The 13,286-nt window shown below is 41.0% G+C and overlaps 1 protein-coding gene across 3 annotated transcripts; it reads right to left on the reverse strand.

Moving 5' to 3' along the window:
• Window positions 1-622: 622 nt before the first annotated feature.
• On the reverse strand, window positions 623-13,286 carry LOC141909655 (neuronal cell adhesion molecule-like). Of its 3 annotated transcripts, XM_074800204.1 has the most exons (20): window positions 13,122-13,286; window positions 12,093-12,204; window positions 11,767-12,005; window positions 11,240-11,449; window positions 10,506-10,637; window positions 10,118-10,223; window positions 9,771-9,955; window positions 8,981-9,112; window positions 8,278-8,445; window positions 7,736-8,065; window positions 5,967-6,069; window positions 5,641-5,879; window positions 5,114-5,323; window positions 4,374-4,511; window positions 3,983-4,088; window positions 3,599-3,783; window positions 2,811-2,942; window positions 2,108-2,275; window positions 1,585-1,914; window positions 623-1,470 (listed from the first exon to the last, which is right to left on the reverse strand). In XM_074800204.1, the coding sequence occupies exons 1-20, from the start codon at window positions 13,213-13,215 to the stop codon at window positions 1,457-1,459; spliced, it is 3,333 nt and encodes a 1,110-aa protein (XP_074656305.1). In that variant the 5' UTR covers window positions 13,216-13,286; the 3' UTR covers window positions 623-1,456. The 3 variants fall into 3 exon arrangements, with proteins under 3 accessions (XP_074656305.1, XP_074656307.1, XP_074656308.1); XM_074800206.1 differs by lacking the exon at window positions 12,093-12,204; XM_074800207.1 differs by lacking the exons at window positions 12,093-12,204; window positions 13,122-13,286 and having other exon boundaries at window positions 10,506-10,615; window positions 11,767-11,907.

The raw sequence follows: 13,286 nt of genomic DNA on the forward strand, positions 1-13,286 counted from the left end.
CGATAAACCGATGATTATTAGAAAAAGACGGAAGACATTTGAATTCTTCTTTTTTACGGTGATCATCGAAATTCCGAATCAATGTCATAGGAAATTCTAAGAATTTCCTTTGAATTATACCCACAGCTGTGGATCTGGGATCAGAGTTAACTGATATACCATAATCGACGGACAATAAAGATTCCGTACATTATCTTGATAATGGGATTTCATTCCACCTGGGTTTCTTATACTTTTGTATCGAAGTGGACCACACATTATCAAGTTTCACTTCTCTATCCTCGGAATCAATTAATTAACATGCGGTAAAGTTGAGGAAAATTTGATCTCAAATTGCAGTTACGCGGAACTATACAAGCAAAACGTTGTAGACCCTCACTTGCGACATGTGGAATCCTTCATTGCCACGGCCCTAGTTGATGTCCTTTCCTGTACTTGAGTGACACCTGGTGGATACTCGTGGAATTCTTTGCCAACAGTTGGCTACTCATTTGCCAAAATTACGTATTCTAGTTGTTCTACTGCAAACTAGCGTAAATCTGTTGTTGTTAGGATTCAGGCTAGAATACTGCTCTAAAGAAACGATCGTAAGATGAACCGATAAATAGACAACACGATGGCATTTCGATACTTGAATATTACATGATCAATCGAATTAATCAAACTTTATTTCATATATTTATTCACTTGGCTATGAATGAGCTATGGTACTCGAGCTAGTATTTGTTGTATTAAAATCTTACGGAAAAATTTAGCATTAAGAGTCTTAGTTTAAGATTTGTTCATAGATTAGATATTACGGCGTCTAGATAAATTGACAACACAATGATGATAATCAGGTGAGATAATATTGTTTATCTTTTTTAAATTGCCAGGATATTTTCTGTGTAGACCTTCTGATGTACCTTCCATCATAGAACTAGAATTGAACGGAACGCCGACTCCATGACGTCATTTTATGAAATTGCGATTTTCAAAATTTCAGCACCCTCACCGTTAGCCATAAACAATAGATATTCGGTGATAATTCGATATATTTTTCGCGCGAGCAATGATGATACAATTTAACCAAATGTTGAACAGTAAAGTTTGGACTAGTTAAAAATAGGTGCCTCTATAGATGAATATCGTTGACAATGAATTATAAAATATGAGCAGAATGATATTCACGATTGATAATTTATTTGAGTTATATGTATATCGACTGTTGAATTGAATTGACCGGCGACCAGTCTAGTCCCGCGATATTGATGACGCAGAGCACATCCACTCAAAACTTTATTGCTAACGGCGTGGGGCTGTAAAAAACACAAGATTCCATGATAATCCGGAAAGATAAGAATTTTTTAAGTTTTAGCGGGGCGTGGTAAATTCCTTTAAGGAGTCGGCATTCACATTCGCTTATATTTCTATGCTTCCATTCGTCATTATTGATTGGTGAAGTTAACCGTATTGTTTACTTCAGGAATGCTGGAAAAAAAATAAAACAGACACTTTTCATTCATCTTTTTTGAAACTATCGACGAAGAAAGCCGCCGGTAGTTACTCTCGGTGTTTAAAGGGTTAACCAACGTAGACACATACCTGTCTCGTCTTCGAACGCGAGCGTATAGGTGCCGCGTACTTCCTGTACGGGTGTCATAGTCCTAGCGACGCACGTGTAGTCACCGCGTAGGTCTTCTTCCGTGATGTATTTCCACGAGTTGATATGCAGCGAGTTGTCGGCGTTGTCCTGCCAGATTTGATTCTCGATGTAGTCGATCGGGCTACCGTTGTACAACCATTCTATCTGCGGAATCGTCGCCGGATCAGACTCCGTTTTGCACGGAAGGATGACGGTATCTGTGAATTCGAACGTCATCACCGAAGCGTTCTTGCCGACGCTCGGTTTCGGTTTTCGCATCACGAGCGGCACTGCGGAGACAAGAACGTTCAACTTTTTACCGAATAATTCTAAAGATGATTATCATTAGTATTTTTCATAGGTTTGAACATCATAATCATCACCGGTCGACATCGAAAATAAACTGACTCATCGAAGTAACCAAAATGAGATTAAGTTGTCATCAATAGGCGCTAATCATATATTGATTCTAATGATACTTACGGACAACATTTATATATCCGTTAGCTATGATGCTACCATGGATATTTGAAGCCCGACACTGGACGACTCTCATATCGGGAGTGTTCACGCTGCCATCCCCGCCGCGGATCAGGTGACGCAATACGTAAGTATTCGCGGTTACCGTCAATCTGTTATCATTCTTCGTATCTGAACAAAAATCATTGGAATTTGTTGATTCAAATATGTTTTCTCGAACTGTCTTTGAATTTGACTCAAATCAGCTCATTTTCGATTAGCTGACTTGAATAACAATAGGGGCATTTTGTCCAGTGACTTGACTGAAGTTTTCCGGAATTATTGTCACTACCAAAATATCCGTTGAACTAGATTAACTGACACACAGTCTTGACCCTTGAGTGAAAATCTCTTCATGTCAAATCTTTCAAATAGGCAGTCAAAATTTAAACCTACTAGATTTTTAAACTCTAGAGACGAAATTACTAACTAAATTCGCTTGGGTCAAATTTTGGTCGTCCCATAGACCCACAGGTGCCGGTAGTCCATTTTCGAGAGTTAAGTTAGAAGTGATGTAAACGCCATTCTGCTTTTATAAGATATAAATCGACAAATTGGAATTGCCAAAACATCAATGAGTATAAAACGTCTTCTTTCAAGTTTTCGAGCCGTGTTTAAGTTTTGACCCTACACTAAAACCCCATTTAACGATTGTCTCTGCACTTACGGTCAACTGGGACGAGATTTTCGAGCCATTCAGTAGTCGGGGTCGGGTTACCGGTCGCTTCGCATTCGAATCTAGCCGTGTCACCGATGACGTAAGTAGAATCGACCGGTTTCTTGGTGAACTTCGGTAAAGCTTAAATCAAAATTGTCGGCAATTAACAAGGATTTCATCGAGTTTTCCGGAAAATAGTATTATCTTTTTCTTTTACATGAAACTTTTATAGATGGAAACGATTTCTGAAACCGTAATTATCGGTTTTGATTCGCAGCAAAACAAAAAATAAAGTTTCTATCCGTGATGGAATTCTTCAATCTTAAAGTGGGATTTTCCTCATTATCCATTTGATTGGTAGATTTGGTCTGATAACTTCTCATTTCGTGTCCCTCAACAAACCCACTACACCTGCCGGGAGCGAAACATTCTTTGCCAGAACCAAGTGCACATGGAACCAAGAAGAGGACAACTTTGAATATCGTGACTTCTCGGAGCTCCAAGAGGAAAATAAACAGCTCTTGAAATGGCAATTTAGATATCCTTGGAGTCATCCCTAGATAATGTTATGGCTTCAGAAACCATGATTGGGATATTGTTGGAGCCACCCACTTAAGAGAGGTTTAAAAGGCATGATTGTGAGAGTGATGACTGAATTTTTGATGATTTGGGCGTCTTCGTAGCCATCCTAATTTCCTTCAAAACTTCACATCAAATTCAAACTGTCATTGTGAAATATCTTTAAGCTTTGAATCATACATTTTTCATGTTGATTTAGATTATAAAACAAAACTTACTCATGATTTCGACGCGGGTTCTGGACGTTTTACTGCCCATCCAGTTCGACACCGTACACTCGTACTCGCCGGCGTAACTCGGGGCAACATTTATCAAATACAAGTGAACGTTGCCGTTCGAATACGAATGATTCGTAGGCATCGGCTTGCCGTCGAGGCGACGCCACGAAACGGTAGCGACCGGCCTGTAAAAAAATATGCAAGAATATATACACACCTTACCATCGCGCATCCTCGCTTTCCAGGGTTTGATTACCATCCGCTGACGTTCACGCCAAAAACGCTGGCTGCAAACCATTCTTTGATCCATTACGCTGGCCAAGATATCTTTGGCGGACAGGTTGAATGACCGGACTACTAAACTGAATAGGTTTAAGCACTTACTTGGCGCTTGAAATACAATACAAATCGATCACATCGCGTTCTAACGCGCTTACAACCGGCGGTGGATTCGCAATCAACGCTGGAGGCTTGTTCGGCACGTTGGGATCTGCAATCGAAAAATATTGATATTTCGAAAGAAATCATTGAGCAAAGTATAAGCAAATTTGGGGGGGGGGGCTGGGGGTAGTCAACAAATGTCAAACAACGTTAACTTTTCGCAATTTTGAATTTCGGTCGGAACTTCCAATATTTCGAGGAAAAGAAACAAACTTTGAATTCGGGAAACATCGGAATCAAATACTCTATTCGAGATATTATCATATATTTAGAACAGAATATCGGTCAATATTGGTATGGGATAAACGAAATAAAATTTTCCATTTTGACTTACTTGGTTTCACTTTGATGGAAATCGGACTGCCCTGTTTGATAGTACCCTGAGCGGCGTTATTGTACTGACAGACGTATGTCTCATCCGAGTCCGGTTTGGTCGCGTCGGATGGTAAAATGTGCGAGAAAAACAGGTTACCTACGAACGAAGAGTTTACGCACGCTTTTAGAAAACATGGCCACGTAGATAGATCCTATCAGATCATCGTGAAGTTAAGCCTTCAGACATTTTCAGAAAATATGACTGCCAGTGACATCATTAAATTTACTAGGCATTTTCGAAAAAGATGACTGCCTTAGAAATTTCCATATGACACCATAAAAATACACTTTGACACTGCCCCGGAAAAATGGTGACATTAATTCCAAATTCATGGAACAATCTATTCATCCTGATATTAAATTTTTTAAGTTAGGTGTGAAAAATTACATATTTTCGAAATCCAATATGATACCGTATTTTATTTACACTGCTCTGATACGCAGTTATGGGTTTATAAATGAATGGTGTTACATGTATCATCTATCATTATGGTACCAACGTACAAATAGTAGACTCCGCTCTTCTCGGTACCGGTCGACAAGATAACCGGCTGCGTCGGTGAAATTCCATTCTGATCCCTGTCGTAAAATTCCTAGACCTACCGGTCTCTATGTCGGTATTCGGTTCCAAATAGAACCAAGTTAGGCGGAGTCTACTGTATATTGTTTCTGCAGATCGAACTATTTTTGAACTCTTACCGTTTGGACCGATCATAACCCTCGAATCGGTGGTGATTGCGCGTACGGTGCTGGCCTCGACCCTTCCGTACCCTTTGATGATCAGCCACGAGATGATGGCTCGCTTCGGGAACGAGTCCGGAGGGTTGCATTTCAATTCGGTGAACGAGCCTTCCTGCAAGAGCAACATCGGTTTCACCTTCAAATTCTCCGGGCTGAAGTCACCGGTATCTGAAGGAGAGCACAAAGTGGTCGTTTAAAATTTTCTGCAGCCCAGACCCAGAAATCGACATGGTTTATCAAAATGTTTATCAAGAAAAGAACAGGAAAAATTAAATGATCCAGTGATCAGTTGTCGTACGGCTGGGGCTGCTTAAGTTCGGAGATTCTTTTAAATCTAAGAGAACGTAGGGCTTAGTTCGCAAAAGGACTATTTATTCGATAGCCACCAACCGAAGAGTGAAAGGATAGGGAGAGATGAGAGGCGGAGGAAGTGAGTGTTAACATTTCATCATCGATCTGAATGGCGATTGTAGTTGTAAACTTACATTTCTCATTGACGACCACGTTGTTCGACGCCGCTTTCCCGAAATCGTTCTCGGCGTAGCACGCGTATTTAAAGTTCTCCGGCGGGGTCTTCGCCGACAACTCGTTGTTTCGACTCGGTCGCACCTTCAACTGCGTGGAATCGCGAGTTCCGTCCGGTTGAATCGGGAATTCATAGAATCCTGGGATGTGAGTGACCAGAGAGAACTCGCTGTTACCGGAACTCATCATCCAGCGGATCCTAAAAGAAAGAACACGACCGTGCGGCCAACTATTGGAAACTCGGTTCAACTGTCGACCCGGCTGGCCAAAGGGTACCGGTACTTACAGCGGTTTCGGAATGCCGCTGGCTTTGCACGTCAACATGGCGCGTTCGCTCGACGTCACCAGGAAACTTTTTGACACCGAATCGATCGACGGTGGAATCCGTACTGAAAACACAAATGAATGACCAACAACTAGGTTTCGATTGAGCATATGAATTTTTTTAGGGGGGGGGCATCCTGTTTCAAGAAAAATGGCATCTTTTTACCGTGAAAAGGGAAACTTTCCCATTGAAAGTGTCACAGATCTTAGATATGAAGTACCCGGGAACCTGAATAAATCATCTGAGATTGAATTCATTTTTATTTTCCTAAAACAGGAAAATCGTATCTGAATTTTGAAAAATCGTGACCAAATATTTTTACACTAACACGAAAGGCAAAAAATAGATATAAATTATCTCATCGAGTAGATAATTCTTTTTTTTAAGGTTACGAAGTTCACAGATCACGAGTGTTAAAATCTTACGGAAAAATTTAGCATTAAGAGTCTTAGTTTAAGATTTGTTCATAGATTAGATATTACGGCGTCTAGATAAATTGACAACACAATGATGATAATCAGGTGAGATAATATTGTTTATCTTTTTTAAATTGCCAGGATATTTTCTGTGTAGACCTTCTGATGTACCTTCCATCATAGAACTAGAATTGAACGGAACGCCGACTCCATGACGTCATTTTATGACATTGCGATTTTCAAAATTTCAGCACCCTCACCGTTAGCCATAAACAATAGATATTCGGTGATAATTCGATATATTTTTCCCGCGAGCATTGATGATACAATTTAACCAAATGTTGAACAGTAAAGTTTGGACTAGTTAAAAATAGGTGCCTCTATAGATGAATATCGTTGACAATGAATTATAGAATATGAGCAGAATGATAGTTTATTTGAGTTATATGTATATCGACTGTTGAATTGAATTGACCGGCGACCAGTCTAGTCCCGCGATATTGACGACGCAGTGCACATCCACTCAAAACTTTATTGCTAACGGCGTGGGGCTGTAAAAAACACAAGATTCCATGATAAGAAAAGAATTTTCTAAGTTTTAGCGGGGCTTGGTAAATTCCTTTAAGGAGTCGGCATTCACATTCGCTTATATTTCTATGCTTCCATTCGTCATTATTGATTGGTGAAGTTAACCGTATTGTTTACTTCAGGAATGCTGGAAAAAAAATAAAACAGACACTTTTCATTCATCTCGCGGAAGCAACACGTCTTGTTCCGTTCAAGTCAAATACCGTGGATGAAGCGATGATCCACCAGGTGGAAACATTGCGCTGCATTAGGACAACAAACGATGTCGGATTTCTTCTCAGATTCGATTCGTAAATAAATTTACCAAACGAATGAACCCAGAAGATCATTTTGAGCTAATCTCTTGCCGCTGAGAAGAGCCTTGCCTAATTTTGGTATAGGTAATTAAGAATCTAGATGAACGTAGAGAATGATTTATATATTGGATCGAGATGTCCTATTGCAATGCACGCCATCTGGTGGGAATGCTTGTGCTACGGGGTCCTCTATCTGAGCATACCAGCAGCAACCCGCACCATATGACGTGACTAAAAGTTCACGTTAATTTTTAACTTTCTACCGGATTTTCAAATCCCCGAATCCAAATACTACGGCAATACGAGCGTGGTTATAAGATAACAGATTTGTTTTTCTGAAACTATCGACAAAGAAAGCCGCCGGTGGTCGAAGGGTATCACCTAATAGTTACTCTCGGTGTTTAAAGGGTTAACCAACGTAGACACATACCTGTCTTGTCTTCGAACGCGAGCGTATAGGTGCAGCGTACTTCATGTACGGGTGTCATAGTCCTCGCGACGCACGTGTAGTCACCGCGTAGGTCTTCTTCCGTGATGTATTTCCACGAGTCGATATGCAGCGAGTTGTCGGTGTTGTCCTGCCAGATTTGATTCTCGGCGTAGTTGATCGGGCTACCGTTGTACAACCATTCGATCTGCGGAATCGTCGCTGGATCAGACTCCGTTTTGCACGGCAGGATGACGGTATCTGTGAATTCGAACGTCATCACCGAAGCGTTCTTGCCGTCGCTCGGTTTCGGTTCTCGCATCACGAGCGGCACTGCGGAGACAAGAACGAAAAAGCCACGTTCAACTTTTTACCGAATAATTCTAACGATAATTAGATGATTATCATTAGTATTTTTCATAGGTTTGAACATCATAATCATCACCGGTCGACATCGAAAATAAACTGACTCATCGAAGTAACCAAAATGAGATTAAGTTGTCATCAATAGGCGCTAATCATATATTGATTCTAATGATACTTACGGACAACATTTATATATCCGTTAGCTATGATGCTACCATGAATATTTGAAGCCCGACACTGGACGACTCTCATATCGGGAGTGTTCACGCTGCCATCCCCGCCGCGGATCAGGTGACGCAATATGTAAGTATTCGCGGTTACCGTCAATCTGTTATCATTCTTCGTATCTGAACAAAAATCATTGGAATTTGTTGATTCAAATATGTTTTCTCGAACTGTCTTTGAATTTGACTCAAATCAGCTCATTTTCGATTAGCTGACTTGAATAACAATAGGGGCATTTTGTCCAGTGACTTGACTGAAGTTTTTCGGAATTATTGTCACTACCAAAATATCCGTTGAACTAGATTAACTGACACACAGTCTTGACCCTTGAGTGAAAATCTCTTCATGTCAAATCTTTCAAATAGGCAGTCAAAATTTAAACCTACTAGATTTTTAAACTCTAGAGACGAAATTACTAACTAAATTCGCTTGGGTCAAATTTTGGTCGTCCCATAGACCCACAGGTGCCGGTAGTCCATTTTCGAGAGTTAAGTTAGAAGTGATGTAAACGCCATTCTGCTTTTATAAGATACAAATCGACAAATTGGAATTGCCAACACATCAATGAGTATAAAACGTCTTCTTTCAAGTTTTCGAGCCGTGTTTAAGTTTTGACCCCACACTAAAACCCCATTTAACGATTGTCTCTGCACTTACGGTCAACTGGGACGAGATTTTCGAGCCATTCAGTAGTCGGGGTCGGGTTACCGGTCGCTTCGCATTCGAATCTAGCCGTGTCACCGATGACGTAAGTAGAATCGACCGGTTTCTTGGTGAACTTCGGTAAAGCTTAAATCAAAATTGTCGGCAATTAACAAGGATTTCATCGAGTTTTCCGGAAAATAGTATTATCTTTTTCTCTTTTACATGAAACTTTTAGAGATGGAAACGATTTCTGAAACCGTAATTATCGGTTTTGATTCGCAGCAAAACAAAAAATAAAGTTTCTATCAGTGATGGAATTCTTCAATCTTAAAGTGGGATTTTCCTCATTATCCATTTGATTGGTAGATTTGGTCTGATTACTTCTCATTTCGTGTCCCTCAACAAACCCACTACACCTGCCGGGAGCGAAACATTCTTTGCCAGAACCAAGTGCACATGGAACCAAGAAGAGGACAACTTTGAATATCGTGACTTCTCGGAGCTCCAACAGGAAAATAAACAGCTCTTGAAATGGCAATTTAGATATCCTTGGAGTCATCCCTAGATATTGTTATGGCTTCAGAAACCATGATTGGGATATTGTTGGAGCCACCCACTTAAGAGAGGTTTAAAAGGCATGATTGTGAGAGTGATGACTGAATTTTTGATGATTTGGGCGTCTTCGTAGCCATCCTAATTTCCTTCAAAACTTCACATCAAATTCAAACTGTCATTGTGAAATATCTTTAAGCTTTGAATCATACATTTTTCGTGTTGATTTAGATTATAAAACAAAACTTACTCACGATTTCGACGCGGGTTCTGGACGTTTTACTGCCCATCCAGTTCGACACCGTACACTCGTACTCGCCGGTGTAACTCGGTGCGACGTTTTTCAAATACAAGTGAACGTTGCCGTTCGAATACGAATGATTCGATGGCATCGGCTTGCCGTCGAGGCGACGCCACGAAACGGTAGCGACCGGCCTGTAAAAAAATATGCAAGAATATATACACACCTCACCACTGACGTTCACGCCAAAAACCCTGGCCGCAAACCATTCATTGATCCATTACGCTGGCCAAGATATCTTTGGCGGACAGGTTGAAACACCGGACTACTAAACTGAATAGGTTTAAGCATCTTACTTGGCGCTTGAAATACAATACAAATCGATCACATCGCGTTCTAACGCGCTTACAACCGGCGGTGGATTCGCAATCAACGCTGGAGGCTTGTTCAGCACGTTGGGATCTGCAATCGAAAAATATTGATACTTCGAAAGAAATCATTGAGCAAAGTATAAGCAAATTGGAGGGGGGGGGGGGGTAGTCAACAAATGTCAAACAACGTTAACTTTTCGCAATTTTGAATTTCGGTCGGAACTTCCAATATTTCGAGGAAAAGAAACAAACTTTGAATTCGGGGAACATCGGAATCAAATACTCTATTCGAGATATTGTCATATATTTAGAACAGAATATCGGTCAATATTGGTATGGAATAAACGAAATAAAATTTTCCATTTTGACTTACTTGGTTTCACTTTGATGGAAGTCGGACTGCCCTGTTTGATAACACCCTGAGCGGGGTTATTGTACTGACAGACGTACGACTCATCCGGTTTGGTCGCGTCGGATGGTAAACTGTGCGAGAAAAACAGGTTTCCTACGAACGAAGAGTTTACGCACGCTTTTAGAAAACATGGCCACGTAGATAGATCCTATCAGATCATCGTGAAGTTAAGCCTTCAGACATTTTCAGAAAATATGACTGCCAGTGACATCATTAAATTTACTAGGCATTTTCGAAAAAGATGACTGCCTTAGAAATTTCCATATGACACCATAAAAATACACTTTGACACTGCCCCGGAAAAATGGTGACATTAATTCCAAATTCATGGAACAATCTATTCATCCTGATATTAAATTTTTTAAGTTAGGTGTGAAAAATTACATATTTTCGAAATCCAATATGATACCGTATTTTATTTACACTGCTCTGATACGCAGTTATGGGTTTATAAATGAATGGTGTTACATGTATCATCTATCATTATGGTACCAACGTACAAATAGTAGACTCCGCTCTTCTCGGTACCGGTCGACAAGATAACCGGCTGCGTCGGTGAAATTCCATTCTGATCCCTGTCGTAAAATTCCTAGACCTACCGGTCTCTATGTCGGTATTCGGTTCCAAATAGAACCAAGTTAGGCGGAGTCTACTGTATATTGTTTCTGCAGATCGAACTATTTTTGAACTCTTACCGTTTGGACCGATCATAACCCTCGAATCGGTGGTGATTGCGCGTACGGTGCTGGCCTCGACCCTTCCGTACCCTTTGATGATCAGCCACGAGATGATGGCTCGCTTCGGGAACGAGTCCGGAGGGTTGCATTTCAATTCGGTGGTCAAGCCTTCCTGTACCTGCAACGTCGGTTTCACCTTCAAATTCTCCCAGCTAAAGTCACCGGTATCTGAAGGAGAGCACAAAGTGGTCGTTTAAAATTTTCTGCAGCCCAGACCCAGAAATCGACATGGTTTATCAAAATGTTAATCAAGAAAAGAACAGGAAAAATTAAATGATCCAGTGATCAGTTGTCGTACGGCTGGGGCTGCTTAAGTTCGGAGATTCTTTTAAATCTAAGAGAACGTAGGGCTTAGTTCGCAAAAGGACTATTTATTCGATAGCCACCAACCGAAGAGTGAAAGGATAGGGAGAGATGAGAGGCGGAGGAAGTGAGTGTTAACATTTCATCATCGATCTGAATGGCGATTGTAGTTGTAAACTTACATTTCTCATTGACGACCACGTTGTTCGACGCCGCTTTCCCGAAATCGTTCTCGGCGTAGCACGCGTATTTAATGTTCTCCGGCGGGGTCTTCGCCGACAACTCGTTGTTTCGACTCGGTCGCACCTTCAACTGCGTGGAATCGCGAGTTCCGTCCGGTTTAATCGGAAATTCATAGAATCCTGGGATGTGAGTGACCGGAGAGAACTCGCTGTTACCGGAACTCATCATCCAGCGGATCCTAAAAGAAAGAACACGACCGTGCGGCCAACTATTGGAAACTCGGTTCAACTGTCGACCCGGCTGGCCAAAGGGTACCGGTACTTACATCGGTTTCGGAATGCCGCTGGCTTTGCACGTCAACTTGGCGCGTTCGCTCGACGACACCAGGAAACTTTTTGACACCGAATCGATCGACGGTGGAATTAGGGGGGGGCATCCTGTTTCAAGAAAAATGGCATCTTTTTACCGTGAAAAGGGAAACTTTCCCATTGAAAGCGTCACAGATCTTAGATATGAAGTGCCCGGGAACCTGAATAAATCATCTGAGATTGAATTCATTTTCATTTTCCCAAAACAGCAAAATCGTATCTGAATTTTGAAAAATCGTGACCAAATTTTTTAAACTAACACGAAAGGCAAAAAAATATATATAAATTATCTCATCGAGTAGATAATTCTTTTTTTTAAGGTTACGAAGTTCACAGATCACGAGTGTTTAAAAAATAAATAAATAACGATCTGGAACGGCCTAAATTGGAACGAACTGGAAATGGATTGGACTTTTTGCTGGTGTGAACGCTTGGTCCGTACTAAATTTGAACGGGCCAAATTTAGACCGTTCTAAAATACGTATTGTGAATTCACCAGTTGACAAGGTAAAGAGTAAAGATTAGTTATTGTCGATATTTTGACTAAATGGACTACTGAACTGAGAAGTACGGAACTGGTTCTTCAATTCTTCAATTGCTGCCATAAAGTTGGTTCGAAAAACGGTATCAAAGAACTCGAACCCCTCGGGACTCTGTGACCGAAATTCCCCAATCATGTACTTTGATTCAAACAAAAAATGTTGTTAATTCGACCGACGATCGCTCATCTATATATCTGTAGTACTATTTCTCCCGGTGCGGTGGGCTCGTTAAGGGACTCCAAACAAAGCAAATCAAACGAAATCTACCAATCAAATAAATAATCGGATCAAACCCTGTTTTAAGATCATCAGTTAAAACAATCTATAGTAATCCTATCAGATTAAAAGAATCTACAATGTAATTTGAACCGGCGTCTTTGGAACTGGGTGCGGCCGTTGGCAGGGAACTAGATCGAGAAGGCACGGGAGACTTTAAAGACCTACCACCATAGTTCTTCGCTACCGTTAATGTGTTCTGCGCCAAGAAGGTGATCACTGCGACTGACACCAACGTTAAAAACCTCACTATCGGCGACATGTTTTCTACTTGTTCGGATTTCGAGTTTTAACATCCGATCCACACGAAATCTGCACGTGGAATGCGACTCT

This window comes from Tubulanus polymorphus, chromosome 8, assembly GCF_964204645.1.
Source record: "Tubulanus polymorphus chromosome 8, tnTubPoly1.2, whole genome shotgun sequence".
Classification (NCBI taxonomy): Eukaryota; Metazoa; Nemertea; class Palaeonemertea; order Tubulaniformes; family Tubulanidae; genus Tubulanus; species Tubulanus polymorphus.